At 39.1% G+C, this 20,497-nt stretch overlaps 1 protein-coding gene across 8 annotated transcripts in view; it reads right to left on the bottom strand.

The window, feature by feature from the left end:
* Positions 1-20,497, bottom strand: part of ASH2L (ASH2 like, histone lysine methyltransferase complex subunit) — a 32,227-nt gene that overhangs the window by 5,108 nt on the left and 6,622 nt on the right. For 6 of the 8 annotated variants that reach the window (XM_077849159.1, XM_077849160.1, XM_077849167.1 and 3 more), the window contains exons 6-13: positions 17,535-17,630; positions 16,806-16,901; positions 14,755-14,830; positions 13,999-14,016; positions 12,458-12,551; positions 11,510-11,727; positions 2,105-2,272; positions 1,679-1,872 (exon numbers count right to left, since the gene is read on the bottom strand). In XM_077849159.1, coding sequence (XP_077705285.1) covers positions 1,679-1,872; positions 2,105-2,272; positions 11,510-11,727; positions 12,458-12,551; positions 13,999-14,016; positions 14,755-14,830; positions 16,806-16,901; positions 17,535-17,630 — 960 coding nt within the window. The remainder of the gene's footprint in view (positions 1-1,678; positions 1,873-2,104; positions 2,273-11,509; positions 11,728-12,457; positions 12,552-13,998; positions 14,017-14,754; positions 14,831-16,805; positions 16,902-17,534; positions 17,631-20,497) is intronic. The other 2 variants (XM_077849161.1, XM_077849162.1) reach the window with 1 other exon arrangement.

The following is a 20,497-nucleotide window of genomic DNA, read 5'->3' as shown; positions in this document are numbered from 1 at the left end:
CTGGAGACCCGGGATCGAATCCCACGTCGGGCTCCCGGCATGGAGCCTGCTTCTCCCTCTGCCTGTGTCTCTGCCCCTCTCTCTCTCTCTCTCTCTCTCTCTCTCTGTGTGACTATCATAAATAAAGAAAAAAAAATTAAAAAAAAAAAAACTAAATACATAACTACCTTACGGCCCAGTAATTGCATTTCTAGCTGCTGACCCAAAAGAAACAAAAACATGTTTACAAAAACATCTGTATAAGAAAGTTCTAGTCACTTTTATTCCTAACACCCGCAAGCCTGAAATAGCCCAAGTGTCTATCCACAGGAAAATGGAGTTATCTTATCTAGTAATTCCATTACTGGGTATTTACCCAAAGAACAAAAAATACTAATTCAAAAAGATATATGCATCTCTATCTTTATTGAGCATTATTTACAACAGCCAAATTATGGGAGCAACCCAATTACTTACCTATAGAGGAATGGATAAAGATGTGGTGTATACAAAATAGGATATTACTCAGCCATAAAAAAAGAACAAAATCTTGCTACTATTTGTAACAACATAGATGGAGCTAGACAGTATAATGCTAAGTGAAATAAGTCAGTCAGAGAAAGACAAATATCATATGATTTCATTCATATGTGGAATTTAAGAAACACAACAAACAAAAAAACCCAGACTCAACAAGACAGAACAAATTGGTGGTTACTAGAGGGAGGTAGGTGGGAGGGATGCGTGAAATAAGTGAAGGGGATTAAAAGTACACTTATCATGATAAGCACTAATACACAGAATTGTTGAATCACTACATCGTGCACTTGAAACAAATACTGTATGTTATTTATATTGGAATCTTAAAATTTTTTAAAAATAGGAAAATGGATAGTTGTATATCAGTTATATCTCAATAAAGCTGGAAAAAATAGGAAAATGGATAAATCCACTGCGTGTATTCATACAATGCAACACTACTCCACAACAGAAGGAAACAAGCGACAGATACATGCAAAAACATAAATGAATCTCCAAAGCATTATGTCAAACAATAAAAGCCAGATACAAAGCCTACATAGTACATGGCTCAATTCACTTAAGTTTAAGAACAATTAAAACGTATAGGATTATGATAGGGGAAAAAAATTTCTAGATGGTGGTTGGCTCTCTAAGGGATGGGAGTTAGGACTGACTGGGAAAGAGCATGAGGGAACTTCTTGGGGTGATAAGATTCTAATGTCTTCTTAGGGATTTGGGCCAAACTCAAAACTCAGTGAATTTATACTTAAAATCTGTACATTTCATTTTAGGTAAGTTTTATATCAAAAGAAAAAGCTAAATCAAGGTTGCACTCTAGCTATTGACATGTATCCTGAAGTACGTGGGCAGGAGTGAGGTATATTGATGGCTATACCTCTCTGAAGTATATTAAAACAAGATGGACGGACAGATGGGTGGGTAGGTGGAGGAATGAGCAAATAATAGGCTCATGGTAGAATCTAGGTGATGGGTATTCGGACAATGACTTTAAAATTCTTTCAACTTTGTTGTATCTAAAAACTTTCATAGCGAAATGTCAGAAAAACGTGAATGGTAGGTCAGCATTACAAGAGAACACCCAGGCCGCAATTGCAGGCATTTGTTAGCTGCCACAGATCTTCAAACCCTGAGAAATCTCTGAGGAGGACAAACTCACCTTATCTTTGTAAGTATCGGGCAGTGACTTGGCTGTCTCTGTGTCTTCAGGAAGATTGATATAGAATCCCAGCACGTCTCCCTGTCCATAGCCAGAAGAGTAGTGTTTGCCAATCGACTGGTGGAACTTGGTTCCTTTTTTGCTTCGCCATGAATAGCTAAATTTATCATAACCTAAGGGAGCTTGAAGGTTACCTGTTCCGATTAAGAAATTTACAGGAAGTCAAAAGACTGCAAATCAAATCTGGTTTGCTGACAAAAAAATTCTCCTTTCATTATATTTTTTGGTCAGTTTTACAAAATTGCAAACCACCCAATCCTTCAGGAAGTGAATTTTCTGCCCAATAAGCTGAAAAGTCATGAAGCTCAGCCAGATGGTCTATACCTCTCCACCAGCTGCGATGGCCGCACAACAGCTTCCACTCACCTAACGGCTGGGACCAACCCAGTCTGGCAGCGGTGTCTGGCGGCATCTCATCCACTGTGATTTCAAAGTACCAGGAGCCTTTCCGTACTCCATGAGAAGCCCGGACCATGGAATAGCCCTTCTCTCCAACTACAGTGAGCCGGTCATCGGAGATCTTTAGCTGGGGAGCTGCAGTGTGAAGATGAAAACAATGGCCCGCAACTTACTGGAGGCACTTGGAGACAACTGCCCCCCAAGCCAGAGTCTCCAGGAAAATGGAGTAAGAAATCAGAATATTAGGTCAGGAATCTGCAGTATTAGTTCAGGAGTTTCAAAATCTCAACAGAAGACATGGCTGAAGGTGAGAGGAAAAAAAAAGGAATAAAGTAGTCAGGTAATCTAGTTTCTACTAAAAGTGATATTAAATTAACAGGTTAAAATTAATGATGCTAGTCCCTAAAATGTAACAAACTAATTATAATGTGCTTGGGTCTTTTTTTTTTTTAATATTTTATTTATTTATTCATGAGAGAGAGAGACGCAGGCAGAGGGAGAAGCAGGCTCCATGCAGGGAGCCCGACGTGGGACTCGATCCTGGGTCTCCAGGATCAGGCCCTGGGCTGAAGGCGGCGCTAAACTGCTGAGCCACCCGGGCTGCCCCTGTGCTTGGGTCTTGATTTGTATAAACCATTCCCCCCCTCCTTTTTTTTTTAAGTAAGTTTTATACTGAATGTGGGGTTTGAACTCACAACCCTGGAATCAAGTTGCATGCTCTACCTACTGAGCCAGCCAGGTGCCCCTGTATAAACCATCCTTTAATAGACCCAATATTTTATTTTGAAATAATTTTAGACTTTCAAAAATAGTACACATTTCCCATATGTCCCTCACCTGGCTTCCCCAAATGTTAACACCATCTGTGGCCACAACACAATTATCAAAACCAGAAAATTAGTATTAATAATACAATGCTATTAACTAATCTATAGATCATCTTCAAATCAAGCCAATTGGCCAAATAATATCCTTCTTCTGTTCCAGGATCTAATCCAACATCCCACATTTCACTTAGTTGTCATGTGTCCTTAGTTTCTTCCAATCTGAGACAGTTTAAGTCTTTCATGACCATGACATTTTGAAGAGTACTGGTCACTTTCATTTATAGAATGTCCCTCAATTAGGTTTTTCTGATGTTTTCTCCAATTTAAGTACAGGTAATGCTTTTTGTGACTGGAACATCACTGAAGTAAATAATGCTGTGCTGCTCAGTATATCTTATGAGGAAACACATGATATCAAAATGTCCATGTTATACTTTGAGCACTTGACTATCACGGTGCCTTACAGGTTTCTCCACTATAAAGCTACTATTTTCTAAAACAAGACAAAATCAGAGAGGGAGAAAAACCATAAGAGACTCTTTTTTTTTTTAAAAGATTATTATTATTATTTTTAAGATTTTATTTATTTGTTCATGAGAGACACACACAGAGCGAGAGAGGCAGAGACACAGGCAGAGTGAGAAGCAGGCTCCATGCATGGAGCCTGACGTGGGACTCGATTCCCGGTCTCCAGGATCACGCCCTGGGCTGAAGGAGGCGCTAAACCGCTGAGCCACCCGGGCTGCCCAAGAGACTCTTAATCATAGGAAACAAACTGAGGGTTGATGGAGGGTAGTAGGGGATGTGGTAACTGAGTGATGGGCATTAAGGAGGACATGTGATGGAATGAGCACTGGGTATTACATAAGACTGATGAGTCACTGACCTCTACCTCTGAAACTAATTAATACATTATATGTCAATTAACTGAAATAAAATTTAAAAAATTAAAAAAATAAAGTTACTATTTTCCCTTTGTAATTGGTAAGAATTTTGTGGGGGAGATAAAAAGATATTTGACACAATCAAGGAAATCTGATTATGGACTGAAGTTAGATGATAGCAAGGAATGATCTATTTTGTTAAGAGTGAGCATTGTGGTTATTAAGAGAAAACAACCCCATCTTTTAGAAATGCATATTTTTTAGAGGTATGTAGGGTGAGATTTGTCTTAAAAATTCAGGAAAAAGGGATCCCTGGGTGGCGCAGCGGTTTAGCGCCTGCCTTTGGCCCAGGGCGCGATCCTGGAGAACCGGGATCGAATCCCACATCGGGCTCCCGGTGCATGGAGCCTGCTTCTCCCTCTGCCTGTGTCTCTGCCTCTCTCTCTCTCTGTGACTATCCTAAATAAAAAAAAAAAAAAAATTTTTAAATTCAGGAAAAAAAAGAGAGGCAAAAAACCCAGATAAAATAAATATGGCAAAAACTTGACAATTGTTAAATCTAGGTGAAAAGTATATGAAGGTTCACTGTATTCATCTTTCTACCTTTGTGTATGTTTGAAACTTTACTATGAGGAAATTATGCAAGATAAGGGGACAATCTAAACAAACTGGAGGGGATATTGCGACTTGGAAGTGAAGAAAAGCAATGACAAGATAGGAGAGCATTTCCAGGTGATTTTTATCAACATAGAAACAACCACAAATCCAGTTAAGGCCAGTGAGAAAAAGAAGTTGAAATATTGTTTGTAACACTCAAAGTTGTCTGACTTCTACAGGAGGAAGCAAAAAATTGAGATTAGCTATAGCTTTTATTTTTTATTTTATTTTTTTAAGATTTATTTATTTATGATAGACATAGAGAGAGAGAGAGGGGGGCAGAGACCCAGGAGGAGGGAGAAGCATGCTCCATGCCAGGAGCCCAATGTGGTTCTAGATCCCGGGACTCCAGGATTGCACCCTGGGCCAAAGGCAGGCGCTAAATCGCTGAGCCACCCAGGGATCCCCAGCTATAGCTTTTATAAAGGCCTTTACGACTTACAAAGTACTTTCACAGGTAGATAGGTAGGTAGACAGACCCTGACTCTCTCAACTACCATTTCTACAGTGCAGATGGAGCAGCAGATGATGTGGCTGTTCAAGAGCGCACTGCAGGTCAGTGTGGCATGGCTGACTAAAAAGCCCTGCCCCTGCGCTCTGTTACACAGAGCCACAATGGCTCATGTACTAGGCAGATACAATGATAACTTCCTTAAATTAAATGCATGTTGCTTAGCACAACTTTCTTAGGCATTTCGCAAATTCTAACTTCTCAAATACAAATATTTCTTCCCTTACCCCTTCCTGGGCAATTCACCCCTAAAGCCACTAGGTGGGGGGTGAGCAAGGCAAGTGTCCAGGATGGAATAGGACACTAAAGGGTGTACCTCCTCCTAAAGTACTAATTACATAGGGGAAAAAAGTAACTTTTCAGGGGATAACCTGGCAGATACCACCTTAGCCAAATGATCAAAGTGGACATCATCAGTAATGGGACAAATTAAAATCATGTACCACATGACAGGATACAACATGAAGAACATAGATAGCATTGATTTAATGCTATTTCTGTCAAAGATGCAGAACTGAATCAAATCCTAAGGAGTCAACCAGACAAACTCAAATTGCAAGATATTCTATAAAACAAGTGCACTCTCATTTTCAAAAGCTTCAAGGTCCTCAAAATCTAGGAAATAGAAAAACTGTTCCAGATTGAAGAAGACTTAAAAGACATGACATCTATCGACACTTGGGTGGCTCAGTGGTTGAGCATCTGCCTTCCACTCAGGGCATGGTCCCGGGGTCCTGGGATCAAGTCCCACATTGGGCTCCCTGTGGGGAGCCTGCTTCTCCCTCTGCCTGTGTCTCTGCTCCTATCTCTCATGAATAAATAAAATCTTAAAAAAAAAGACATGACATCTAAAAGCAGCAAATGATTCTCAATGGGATCCTTTGCTATAATGACATTACTGTGTCAACTGAAGAAACTTGAGTAGGATCTGAGGGTCATCAGATGGTAGCAATCAGTGTTAATTTCCTGTCTTTGATGGTTATATACTGGTTCTGTAAGAATGTGACAGTTAAAAAAAATATCCACTAACTCTTTGATACTCTTCATTTGAAGAGGTAGAGCCTAATTTCCCTCCACCTGAGTGTGGGCTGAACATAGGGACTCACTTCTAACAAAACAAAGTTGAAGCAACTAACCAGCTTCAAAGACAGGTCACAGAAGACACTCAAACTCTACTGCTCTCCTGGATCACTTGCACTGGGAGGAGTTAACATCCATGGATAAGGATAATTAGTCTATGGAGAGGCTCACATGGTGAGGCTCTGAGAGAATCCTGTCAAAGTGACATGAGTGAGCCATCTTGGAAATAAGTCTTCCAGCCTGTCGAGTCCTCAGAGACGATAGGCCCCGCTAAGAGCTTGACTGCAACCACATGAATGCTACTGAAACATGCCACACAGCTAAGCTGCTCCCAGATTCCCAACCTTAAAAACTGTGGGAGATAATGAACATTTATAGTTTTAGACTGCTAAGTTTTATGGTACTTTGTTAAGCAGCATTAAATAACACAAGGGGAACATCCTTACTTGTAAGAATTACATCATCAAGTTCAAAAAATGAGAGGGGGTCATGGCAACTTACTCTCGAATGGTTCAGAAAAAAAAGTTCAGTACTGTTCTTACAACTTTTTTATACATCTGAGATTATTTCAAAATAAAAACTTTAAAAGATACCATACAAATTTATCATTAATTTTTCAAAGGCTCAGCATAAATAGCATAAACAGCAAGCAGCCACTGCTATCCTATATTAAGTTTTAAAAAAATAGGATCCCTGGGTGGCACAGCAGTTTGGCGCCTGCCTTTGGCCCAGGGCGCAATCCTGGAGACCCGGGATCGAATCCCACGTTGGGCTCCCGGTGCATGGAGCCTGCTTCTCCCTCTGCCTGTGTCTCTGCCTCTCTCTCTCTCTCTCTGTGTGTGACTATCATAAATAAAACAAAATAAAAAATAAAAAATAAAAAATAAAAAATAAATAATTAACTATTAAGGGCCAGTGTTCTTTTTTTTTCCTTCTTCCAGGATTATAGCTATTATGTATAATGAAATAAGTCTCACTTCTTACACCCTGAAGTCACTTATATGGCTCTTCCCTACTATCAAAGTATGCTTGCCACTACCAGAAGTCAAACAATCCATATATAATGGACATGACACCATAGGATTCCTGCCCTTCCAAATGACCAGCATCAATGTGTTAGTTTTTTTTATAAATTTAATTTTAATTTTATTTTTTAAAAGTAATCTCTACACCCAGCATGGGACTCCTACTCACAACTCCAAGATCAAGAGTCACACACTCCACTGACTGAGCCAGGCAGGCACTCCTACAAGTCTTAGTTTTTAGCATTAAATCAAGAAATAATGGGTTTTCAAATGCAATAAGTATGTATGTGACCTGTTTAGAACTAATTCAAAGAAACAACTGAAAGGCATATTTTAAACCATGGAAATGTGAATATGTGAATTCACATATGTGAATATGTGATTATTAGATCATTAAGGAATTATTATTCATTTTGGTTAGGGATAATAATGGTATAATAGTTATATTTTAAAGAAACCTTGTTTGACATACATACAGAGTGAAATAATATGCTATTTGGAATTTTCATTAATACTCTAGAAAACAACAAAAATTCATAAGGTACACTCGTCTAAAAGTAGTGAGTTTAGGGCAGCCCCAGTGGCTCGGCGGTTTGGCGCTGCCTTCATTCTGGGATGTGAATTTGGAGACCTGGGATCGAGTCCCACGTCGGGCTCCTTGCATGGAGCCTGCTTCTCCCTCTGCCTCTCTCTCTCCGTGTCTCTCATGAATAAATAAATAAAAAATATATATAAAAAAATGTGATTTTATTTAAATTCATTTTTACATTCTAAGGGATGTAAGTGACTTAAGGGATAATGAAGGCTATTTTGAGTAAATTATGTTATTAAAAGAGCTATTATAAAGAGTTTTTTAGGACAAAAAAAAGTTATAAAGTCAAAAGACAACTGACAAACTGGGAGAAAATATTCACAACACATACCACAAACAAGAGGCCAATATTCCAGTATATAAAGGGACAGATAATTCAAAACGACTTTTTTTTTTAAAGATTTTATTAATTTATTCATGAGAGATACAGAGAGAGAGGCAGAGACATTTGGCAGAGGGAGAAGCAGGCTCCTTGTGGGGAGCCCAGTGCGGAACTCAGTCCCAGGACCTCAGAATCACAACCTGAGCCAAAGGCAGACAGATGCTCAACCACTAAACCACCCCAGGTGCCCCCATAATGACTCTTAAACATGAAAAAGTGTTCAAACTCAAACACAAAACAGCTCTAAGGTATCATTTCTCACCAATGAGACTGCCCAGTTAAAATATAGGACAATTGCACATTCTGTTTGTGAGGCTATGGGGAAAATAAACACTCTACACTGCTGGTGGGAATGCAAATTGGCACAACTTTCCTATGGGCAATTTGGCAATGCTAACAAAACTACATATATATCTGCTTATCTTTTCCTCCAGCAAATTCTACTTCTAGAATTCTACCCTGAAAGTATACCAACAACAATACAAAACACACATGGTCATGGTTATTCAGTATCTTTTTGTAATTGCAGAATACTAGACACAAAGTGCCCAAAGAGTGGTTGAATAAGCTATATATCTCCAAATAGAGTATTAAGAAGCTAAAAAAATAGGAAAAAACGAAGATGATCTCTTTGAAGTGCTGCGGAGTAAATGCATGAAGGAAAATGCAAAAGAGTATCTGTAGTGTGCTGCCCTTCATGTATGAAAAAAGGAGATAAAAGGAAGTACACATATCTGTTTATTTGTGCAGAAGAAACATAGCAAGGATAAATTAGAAAACTAACAAGATTGGTTACCTATAAAGGGTAAGTGAGGGGAGAAAAGAATGAGAATGGGGTGGCAGGGATGACGAGTGAGTGATACTTTGAGTTAACCTTTTTATACAACTTTAACTCCTGGAACCACAGTCATGTTTCACATACCCTTCACCGACTCTCCTGAATAACACACACACACACACACACACACACACACACACACACACTTTTCTCTCTCTCTGTCTCTCTCCCCCGCCAGCCCCCCAGGAGGTGGGAGAACCTAAAAAATATAGCATACAGACACTAACAAATAAACCTAACTATTATAAATGAGACATACAATCACCCTGAATGAGGTAGGGAGAAAGAGAACGAAGCTAAGTTAACAGTAACCTGATGGAATACTGCAAGATTAAAAGACAAAGAGCTGGACAGAACTACTGTAAGCTAGCTATTGAGTGTTTCTCACAGAGGTTAGCAATTCTGAAACTACGTTATGTGCATATTACAAATAAACAATAAAGGACTACACTGTAGACAAATTAGCCAGGTTTCTCACTGTTGGAGAAAGAAATGACAAATAAGGAAAGGCGGAGGGCTGGAACTACCCTGTCATGTTTCACTGGAATCCAAGCTATCAGTGCAAATGCAGTATAGCCCTGTATATATACGTGTTAGCTGATATACATACAACTCCTATTTCTGTCCATTGAAAGAGTCTAGAAGCGACATCTGGGGAGCATAACACTTAAGTCTTTATTTCTAAATCTCATTCTCCAATCAAAGGAACCAGGGCTCTTCAGAGAAGTAGCTGATACTTGGCCTGGGATGTAGAAATTACTAGATAAGCCAGAAATATTTTGTGATGCCAGAAAGTAAAGAAGTACTTAAAAAGAAAAAAAAGATGAGGCTTATCAAAAACAATAATGGAACTAAGTTCATTATGGGGGCACTAGAGTGGCTCAGTTGGTTGAGTGTCTGCCTTTGGCTCAGGTTGTGATCCCAGGGTCCTGGGATGAAGTTCCACATCAGGCTCCCTACGAGGAACCTGCTTCTCCCTCTGCTTATGTCTTGCCTCTCAGTGTCTCTCATGAATGAATAAATAAAATCTTTAAAAAAAACTCACAAAAACCCCTCCCCATGGCCAAAACAAGAATAATTTGAGCAACTAGAGTTCACACTGATATAATCAATTAAATAATAAGTGGAGACAGGAAGAAAGACATCAAAAACCATCAGGCAAACATTACATTAATAACTGCTGCAGGGGCGCCCGAGTGGCTCAGTCAGCTGGGCATCTGCCTCTGGTTCGGGTCATGATCTCTGGGTCCTGGGATTGAGCCCTGTGGGCTCCCTGCTCAGGAGGAAGTCTGCTTCTCCCTCTCCCTCTGCCCCTCCCCCTGCTCATGTTCTCTCTCCCAAATAAATAGAATCTTAAAAAAAATGTTGCAGAGAAGATCCACTGAAGGGTAAAATTGAGCAAAACTTTATAAACAGGATTATCTGCAAAGCCTTAAAGCATCTTTCCTCAAGGTATTTATTAACTACAAAGGGAAAGACAAAGAAAGCCACAGAAACCACCTTAACCAGATGACCAAGTCAACATGATCAATAATTAGACATATCCACATCATGATCACCATGAGATGATGCAATGAGGACTCATTTCTGTGGTATTCTTCCAAAGTATGCATAACCTTGGTCTAATCATGAGGTAAAGTTAGACACTTACTGAGCAATATTCGACAGAATCCCTGATTAATATGATCATGAAAGATATACAAGGACTGAGAAACTGTTAAAGGCTTCAAGAAACTATGGAGAAATAATGAAATGCAATGTAAGATCCTCAAGAATAGGCATTAGTAAAAAAAAAAAAGAAAAAAAAAAAAAAAAGAATAGGCATTAGTGAGGAAACTGGTGAAATGTACATGAAATCTTGTTTCGTTAATTGCATATTCCAATGTTAACTTCCTGCTTTTGATAACTGGATTATCAATCGTGTAAGATGATAAATAAATAAAAAATCTTACAAAAAAAAAAAAGGGCACCTGGGTGGCTTAGTGGTTGAGCACCTGTCTTTGGCTCAGGTCATGATCCTGGGATCCTGGGATCAAGTCCTGCATTGGGCGTCCCACAGGGAGCCTGCTTCTCCCTCTGCCTATGTTACTGCCTTTTGTGTCTCTCATAATAAAAAAAAAATTAAAAATCTTCTAAAAAAAAGTTCGTGTAAGATGTTACCATTAGAAGCTTGGGGAGGGATATATTAAAACTATTTTTATAACTTTATTCTAAGTTTAAAATTAGTTCAAAATAGGAGTGCCTGGCTGGCTCAGTTGGCAGAGCATGCAACTTCTGATCTTAGGGTTGTAAGTTTGAGCCCCACGCTGGGTATGGAGATTACTTAAAAATAAAATTAGTTCAAAATAGGAAGTTTTAAAAACACACACACACACGTATGCATTTATATAAATGGCTAGAGTTTATAGGAAGAGACAAACAAGGAGATTCTTTCTTGCATGTTCTAGCTGAGTCCAGCTAGAACTACAGGTGGGGGTAATAGACTGACATTTTTCTCTCATTCTAGACTGAACAAAGCTGAGGACAGTTTTCAAAGTACCATCTGCATCCAACATGAACATTAATACCTTACATACCTCGATCGTGTAGGGCTAATAAAACCCGTTCATACAAGCACGCTCTGTAGAGGTCTCCAGGAATAGGCTTTCCTGCCCAGCAGTCAAGTTCAAGCTTCTCAGGGTCAGGGGCATGGGGATCGGGCTCAGCTAGAATATACCGATAGCCGTCTTTGTTAAACGGGTGTTCCAAGGGGTAGCCATGAGGGGGAAGGCGCTGAGCAGAAAACAAAGGGTCACTGCAGAAAGGAAAAAATAAAATCAAGAAACTAAAACTCCCTCTAGCTCAAATGCCTTCAAATCTGTAAGAAGGACATCTGATTTGTTAGATTTCAAGAGGAACACATGCAAGGTCAAAAATGTTTTCCATTGCTCAAATAGATGATCCTGCCCTCTGCAGGCAAACCAGGAAAAGATTTGCTTTTAAATTTAATGAAGTGGTTTTGGTCAAATTACTCTCTAGTCTGTAGGAATATCTTTGAAACAGAGCCAGTACTTCATAAGGGAGAAAAAGGGAGAAGGAAACAATGACAATTTCCTTTAGTATATTAATTACTATTAACTAATGACATGAAACTCAGAGATATGAGCACTTACTACCTTGCCAACCTAAATAAGACCAGGATTTATTGTACAAAGCAAAGGGAAGAGGCACAGCAAAGATGAAGTAAAAGAGCTCAAGTTCAATATTGGGTCTGCTCTCCCTCTCCCCAACCTACCCTTTCTCGAGATGTCCTACAGAACTTAACTCCACAGGATGCTGCCCCAGGGCTGATTTTAACAAATCTGTAAATCAGGATTCCTAGCCTGGGATTATTTTACCCCTCAAAGTGCTCAAGATTTGAGAAAAATGGACAGGCTTTTTAATCTCAGACACCTGAGCTAGTGAAGAGTACAGTTCTTTTCCCTCTGATGGACTGTGCCAGCACCAAAGAATGGTGTAACAGTGGGAGCGGGTGTTCTGCCCACCTCCGGGCCTTCTTGGTGGTCCCTGTGGTCCCTCCATCCTGCTGCTTGCGCTTAGCTCCTCTTCCTTTTCCACTGCTTCCTGCTGCAATTCCCCCTTTGAAGAGAAGGCAGATCACTTTCAATGAGTTGTGACAGAAGCTTCCCAGGATATGGAAATTCCATGGAGACTAACACTCCCGACGTGCATTTGTGTAACACCACACACAGGAGGATTTCCTTCCTGAAAGCATAGTGGGTTTCACCTTGGTTCTGAAAGAGTCTGCTGAGCTTCTCACAGCTCAGAACACTGGGCTCTGGTGGTAAGCTCAAAGGAACGTAGCACTGATAACACCGGTATTACATTTTCAACCTTCCTTTCTTAATAAACTATAACTACAAGTACACTTTCTGAGGATGTGACACAAATGCATTTTCATTCATCCAGATTCCAAATACCCACATCTAAAAACAATTGCAAGAGTAATATTTTTTTCCCACCCAAATCAATACAAACATTCACAAAGAATATCCTCAGTATAAGGAGATGTTCACTCGCTTGAACTGTGCATGATATATTCCATAAACGTAATAAAGGCACAATATCTGCTAAAGCACTTAACTAGAATATCCAACAAGACAAAGGTACATAAAACATAGAAAACAGAAACGGAAATACTAAAAAGGTGTTTCTCTCCAGTGCTACTAGGTATCCACTCCAGTTGCGCATGACACAAGTAGAAAGGCTTTAAATTTAGCAGGCAACTTTTATAATTACTGTGCCAATGTATAAAATTCAAGTTAGATTAACCTAGCTTGTGGAATTAAGAGCAAATATCAGTAGACAATTTACATATGTCATACAAAAAATAATTTAGCTACATACTCAGGCCACAAGGACTCCTACCTAGTGATTTCTGAAATAGGTACTTTGAAATCCTTGTCCAGTTCTGTCTTTCCTCTCAGTTTGTTTTTCCATCTGCCAGAAAATGTCCCTGAACTGCAGGAAAACACCTTTATGGAAACAACTACATAGAGTACTGTATCTTAATTTGGGGCAAGCTTGGAAATTATCAGCAGTTCTGCTGCAATGAAAAAGATCAAGACATTGAGAGCAAGTCATATTCTGCACATACAGGACCAGATTCACACAGAACTTCCTTTTATGAACATATCAGGTATTATTCCTATTTTTCATAACAAGGTTTAATGTTAAACTGTTGCAACATCCATTATCTCTAGTTTGAGTTACCTTAAAAAACTATTAATTTTTAACTGTTACTTGTATTTTGATTAATTTAAGAGAGAAGTTTTATATCTACCTGAAATAAAACTACTAAGGGGACTGCTGGCCATGTTAGGCAGAATATGACAATGTATAAGCTTTTAATTACTAACATTCAACTGGAACTATGGTTTCATATCAAGTGCTATTGCCACCATTTTCACGATGCTTTAAAATTTCAACTTAGTTTTAGCTTCTACCACAACTCAGCAAAAAGCATTTTCCAAACCACATAATACTTAAGTCTGAGAGGCTGAAAGAAGACAGAGGAGGAATTCACCTCCAAAAGAGGCTCCACCTGTAAGAACAGAAGTGGCACCATGTATTTGTCAGATTTTAAACAATTAAAAGGGGAAAAATGGTGTAAAAAGATAAACAATATGCTTAGCTATTTCCAACCCATCTTAGAATATTAGTAACAGTGGAAATGATTACAGATTTAAGATGCTATTGCTCCAAAGGACAAGTTAATGACACCATGTGTTAGCTGAATAGCTAGCTACCTCCCAGCTACCCCAACTTTCATTAGATTACCATTAATCCTGAAGGCCATTCCTGTCATTAGGTGGATTACTGATAGAAAAGCATCTATAGTGAGTGATCAGTACAGAAATGCTGTCATGGGAATAAACTAAAGTTTCAGGGCAAGAAAAATGAGAAGATGGGCAAAGGAGTTCTGTTAAATAGAAGCTGAATTAGGAGTAAGAGCAGACAGCAACTGAATCTACATTAGATGTTAGTGATGAGGATACAGACATACAGATAGGGAGTCTAAAATAAACACAGTAAATCTAACCTTAAACCTGTATGTTGTCTTATGCTAAATCTGTTTCACTTAAGACCAAACTATGGTGTAAAGGGACAAAAAGATCTCCACTACCATCTAATCTTTAGCTAGCTTCCAAAAACTGAGTTCGGGACTGTAAAGCCTCTGTAAATATCCAGTTAAGAGTCAACCCAAAGGATGCCCAATGCTAGGCATATTTGGATTCAACAGCTTACAAGTATTTCATCAAGGAGACATTTAAACACTTACCATTTAGATTCCCACTTGTAGACACAGCACTGCTTTGCTTTTGGTTGTCATAAGCAGGACCAATGTTACTAAGATCCTAGAGGGAAAAACATATTCAATTATAAAGGCTATATAATCAAACCACTGTGGCAATGCTCAAAAAACCAGGAAATTCTAATAGAATGTGAATCAAAACTGACAACACTAAGAATGTGAATCAAAACTGACAAACCTGAAATTTGCAGGGTCCCAAACCTGGATGCTTCAGAGATCAACAAGTAACGAGTGTGAAGTGGGCCAAATGTAAGGATCACAGTGGTTAAGAATGTATTGGGGGTGGAATGGTGGAGGGGGGCAGTGGCAAACAGCAGTGCCTAAGCCTCATTTTCTCAGCTCCCTGTGGGAATTCAGGCCCATTGTAATCAGATCTTTTAGAAAAAAAAGACAGAAATCTGAATTTCTAAAATTGGCACATTAACAAATGCTGGACTCATCTACTCTAAGAAAACTGACTGATTTATGAGCCTGTTTTGCAGAAGCTGACTGATCAAGGATAAGGCTAGCTAAGACTGGAGCAAACAGGGAATTCCTCCAAATGCACAGAAAGGACAAAGAGCAAACAAAAGTAACCTCTAGGAGGACATACCCCCAGGTGCCCTCTACCTCATCATCCTGCGCTGCTATTTTTGGAGCAAATGACCCATAAACAGGCTTGATTCCTGAATGCACATGCCCAGAAAGGAGGACACCTCCTTTTGTCCCTATATCAGTTAGCATATTCCATTCAACCTACACACCACTCCCTGACATCCTGACTCCTTATGGTTAAATACACCCAACCCCTATCCTTCGAGAAAGCAGATCTGAGAAATTTTCTCCCATCTCCTTGCTTGAAACCCTGCAATAAAACCTCTTTTCTCTGCTACAAAACTGGTGTCAGGTTTTGGCTTACTGTACATCATCGGGCAATGGACCTGTATACAGTAACATTTCTGTGTGAAACCCTGAATTTTCGGGACGCCTGGGTGGCTCAGTGGTTGAACACCTGCCTTTGGCCCAGGGTGTGATCCTGGAGTCCCGGAATTGAGTCCCACATTGGGCTCCCTGCATGGAGCCTGCTTCTCTCTCTGCCTATGTCTCTGCCTCTCTCTGTGTGTCTCTCATGAATAATAAAAAAAAAAGAAAGAAACCTTGAATTTTCAATGCTGATTGATCAAACATTTTTTTTTAATAAAGATTTTATGTATTTATTCATGAGAGACAGAGAGAGGGAGAGAGAGAGAGAGGCAGAGACACAGGCAGAGGGAGAAGCAGGCTCCATGTAAGGAGCCCGACATGGGACTCGATCCCGGGACTCCAGGATCACACGCTGGGCGGAAGGTAGGCGCCAAACCGCTGAGCCACCCAGGGATCCCTGATCAAACATTTTAAGGCACAGCTGAAAGATGTGGCTTTCTGCCACACCAAATGTGACCTCTGCCATTGTACAGAGTGGAAATTTTCTTTTTCTTCATTATGCTAGATACACAACACAAATTCTTTTTTTTTTAAGATTTTATTTATTTATTCATAGAGATGTAGAGAGAGAGAGGCAGAGGCAGAGACACAGGCAGAAGGAGAAGCTCCATGCAGAGAGCCCGATGTGGGACCCGATCCAGGGTCTCCAGATCACGCCCTGGGCTGCAGGTGGCGCTAAACCGCTGCGCCACAGGGGCTGCCCCACAACACAAATTCTAATTCACGACAAATTTTTCTTGCTAATATAAAAGTTTTTAAGAGTAAACTTTGAGACGGAAAGAAAATTAGAAGTAACTCAGCACAGCTTATTTGTGATACAAGTGAGGAAAGTTAAAAAAGATAAAAAGGATATGCATAAAGCCATAACATTAAGGGGAAGAGCCAGAACTAAAATGCTAGTCTCCTGGTTTAAGGCAAGGGCTCCCTCTTCCCACATATAGCAGAAACCCTCCCTTGGAGCCCACAATGTGAGAGGCCTCTAGTGGCAGTGGCAAACAGTAAAATGTTAATAAAGCCGAAATCTCAGTCTCCAAATCAAGAGGAGTACACAGTACCTGATCCAAAAGTCCAAATTTGGGGTAATCTTCTTCTGGGTCCTTACTCCCGGGATCAGGATGTTCCTTTACTAAGAATACATCTCTTTCTTTACTCTAAAAGGAAGCAGTATTTTAGCATTATTGGAGATTTTATACTTCAAAGTGGTGCTGAATGGATGATCAACCAGCAACTCCAATTCCTAAGTGTAATCTCCCAAAATGATACTACTGCTTTCCCCTCTGATTAGAAAATTAACACAAGACCATCCAAAAATTCAAACAGAGAAACTTGAAAAAATGAGAGCCAAAGTCCTTCAGAATCCTCACCTATCCCTCCACCTCACAGAGATAAGCACTGTTAACAGCTTGCTGTTGGCTTCTCCCCAGGTGCTCTCTTTAATTCTAAGGACAATAATGTTTAAAACAGTGTTATTTGTTTTTGTTTTTAAAGCAAAGGAAAAATAGTCTGCAATGTCAATATAAAATTATACTTGCAAAAGTACAGTAGAAAAGGTTTCAGTGTCGTGTATAAAACAACCAGGGTGATATTCACTTTAGACACAACTTTGTGACTGTGTGAAACCTATTAAAATTTACAATTAGCGATACCTCACTCTCCAAGAATTAGAACTAAGTTTTCTCATTTTCTTAGTCATCACATTATTTCAGTGAGACTTAAACAAATTTAATTCTTACAAAGAACACTGACATCCAAAATGTCGAGTCTAATCATTTTAGTCTACTCACCATTGTTTTAACAATGTTATTTGGCCAAGTCATTTTCCCAGGTCTCTGTCTGGTCGTCATGCACTCCCAGTATTTATCAATAAATGGTATGATATCCTAATTTTTAAAACAAAATATATTAAGATTTCTACAGTTGCTTTCAGTTATACTCACAAAAAAGGAAAGAAAACTGCAGCATTTTCAAAGACCTTGTCAGAACTGAGAGAAAAATCCACATTTAGTCTTTTCATGATTAAACAAACACACAATTGCATGCAAACAACATATAGATTGTGAGGAATTTCAAATAAGTATATACATATCTTAGCTACATAGGGCTTACAATCTAGTTGGGAGGGAAAGATCTTCCTCTACCCCATTCTCTTAGGTGCCATTTGGACAACTCCCAAATCATTCTCTCCTGAGTTCTTGTTTCTGCTTCTGACATCTCTATATGGATACCCCCCAGGCACCTCAAACTTCTTATAAGAAAGCTATAAACTTTGGAGGGTGCCTGGGGAGCTCAGTTGGTTAAGCGTAGGATTCTTGGTTTTGGTTCAGGTCATGATCTGAGTCATGAGATGGAGCCCCAAGTCCAGCTCCTGTGCATGGAGCCTGCTTAAGATTCTCTCTCTCCCTCCTCCTCTGCACTTCGCCCCCACCCTCTAAAAAAAGAAAGAAAGAGAAAACTAAACTTTGTATCCTACTTCACAAATCTGCTCTGCTGATTTTTATTCTTGTTCTTAATGCTCAGAATCACCTATTACCTAGAATCACAAGCTAGAAACCATGGGTCATCTTTGATTCTTCTCTTGTGTACAACTTTTACATCTAAACTAACACCAAATTAATTCTTAAGACTTCAGAAATTCTCACCAATTTAGCCTCCTTTCTATCCCCACTGCTTTGATTGTAGTCCTCACCAGTTCTTGCTGGCGTGACTAAAATAATATCTGAGCTTGATCTGACATTGGCCTTCCCCCATTCTCACCATTCTTCCAAAGTCCACCAGAGTCAGAGTCAACCACTAATACCTTCTACCAATTAGTTCCATGAAAACCAAATTTTTACCAAAAGGAACCAGGGTTGGGGCACCTGGCTGGCTCAGTTGGTGGAGCATGTGGCTCTTGATCTCGGGATTGTAAATTCGAGCCCCATGTTGGGTGTAAAGATTACTTAAAAATAGTATCTTTAAAATAAATAAATAAACAATAAAATAAAAGGAACCAAGGTTGAACCAGGGAAAGTAGAAAGGAAGTCTGGAATATTCTGCTGTTACAGAAAGAAGAGTTCAAAAACTGATAGAGACATATCAAAAAGTGTAAGGAGTCAGCAGTCTGACACTGGTCAAATCCAAGCACCAGAATCAGAAATCCAATAATGGACTATAAATCTGGGGCACCTGGGTAGCTCAGTCGGTTAAGTGTCCATCTTCAGGTCATGGTCCCAGGGTCCTGGGATTGAGCCCCAGGTTGTTGGCTCCCTGCTCAGTGGGGAGTTTGTGTCTTCCTCTGCCCCTCTCCCACCCCATCTGAAATAAGTAAAATCTTAAAAAAAAAAAAAAAAACACAAATCCGCAGTCATACTTAAAAAGAAAAAAAAAGGATGGACAGAAAGGAAAATTCTTCTTTACAGAAGAATTGCAAGCAATAAATATATTCTTTTTCACAGCGACCATTCTATTAACTGATTCAGGCTAGGATAATCAGTGGTTGCTAAAATCACTGCTCGAAAGGGTTCAAACAATACATTCACACAATCCCAAGGCATCACCACACAGATTGCTTAATAATTACAAAGAGAAAAGGTCCCTTTACAATGGAGAAATCTGGCAGAGACCTCCTCTTTACCAAAGTAATCAAATTTAGAACCACTAATGATAAAACAAACCAATATTTTATGTCTCTTGATGTGACACAAGGAAAAATGTACACTATGTACATAATATTCTTGCCAAAAATGTTTAACCTGAGAGGATCAGTCGGTTAAGCATTTGACTCTTGATTTTGGCTCAGGTCATGATTTCAGGGTTGTGAGATCGAGCCCTGTATCAAGTTCCGTACTGGGCGTGGAGCCTGTTTGAGATTCTCTCTCTCCCTCTCCCTTTCTTTGTTCCTCTGCCCCACTTCCCTCTCTAAAAAAAAAAAAAAAAAGTTTAACCTGAATTCACTCATGAGAAAACAATCAGATATAAATGCAAATTGAGGAACATCATGCCAAACAATTAAGATCCTCAAAATTTTTGTCACAGCAGACTTGGGTGCCTGGTTGGCTCAGTTGGAGGAGCATGAGACACTTAATCTCGGGGTTGTGAGATGGAGCCCCACAGTGGGATTAGATATTACTTAAATAAACTTTGCAAATAAATAAATAAATGTATGTCATAGCAGACTGAAAAAACAAAGTAAAATAAATTCAGGAACTATTTTAAAGACAAAAAAGACATTATAGGGATGCCTAGCTGGCTCAATGAGTAGAGCATGTGATTCTTGATCTCAGGGTTATGAGTTCTAGCCCTATGTTGGGTGTGGAGCCTACTTTAAAAGAAAGAGAGAGAGAGAAAAGGAGAGAAAGAGAGAGACATTACAACTAAATGTAATGTGTGATCCTTGCCTGGATCCTGGATGGAGGAAAAAGCTATGAAAGATATTAAGACAATAATAACAGTAAGAAAATATAACTATATATTTTATATAAAAAATAAAAACTTTATATAAGTAGACAATAATATTACATTAACACTAAATTTTCTGAGTATGATCACTGTATTATCATTATGAGAGAATACCGGATATAATGTTCAATTTAGTCTCACGTAGCTTAGAGAAAAATATAGACAGGATGATAAAGTAAATGCAATAAAATATTAACAACTGGTAAATCTAGGTGAAGAATAAACAGATGTTCACTGTACTACCTGAATTTTTCTATACATTTGAAAAATTCAAAATAATTTGGGAGGAAAAAATAAGAAAAAAAAAAAA

The sequence above is a fragment of the Canis aureus genome, chromosome 15 (genome assembly GCF_053574225.1).
Source record: "Canis aureus isolate CA01 chromosome 15, VMU_Caureus_v.1.0, whole genome shotgun sequence".
Taxonomy (NCBI): Eukaryota; Metazoa; Chordata; class Mammalia; order Carnivora; family Canidae; genus Canis; species Canis aureus.
This window is presented reverse-complemented; position numbering and strand designations above follow the sequence as displayed.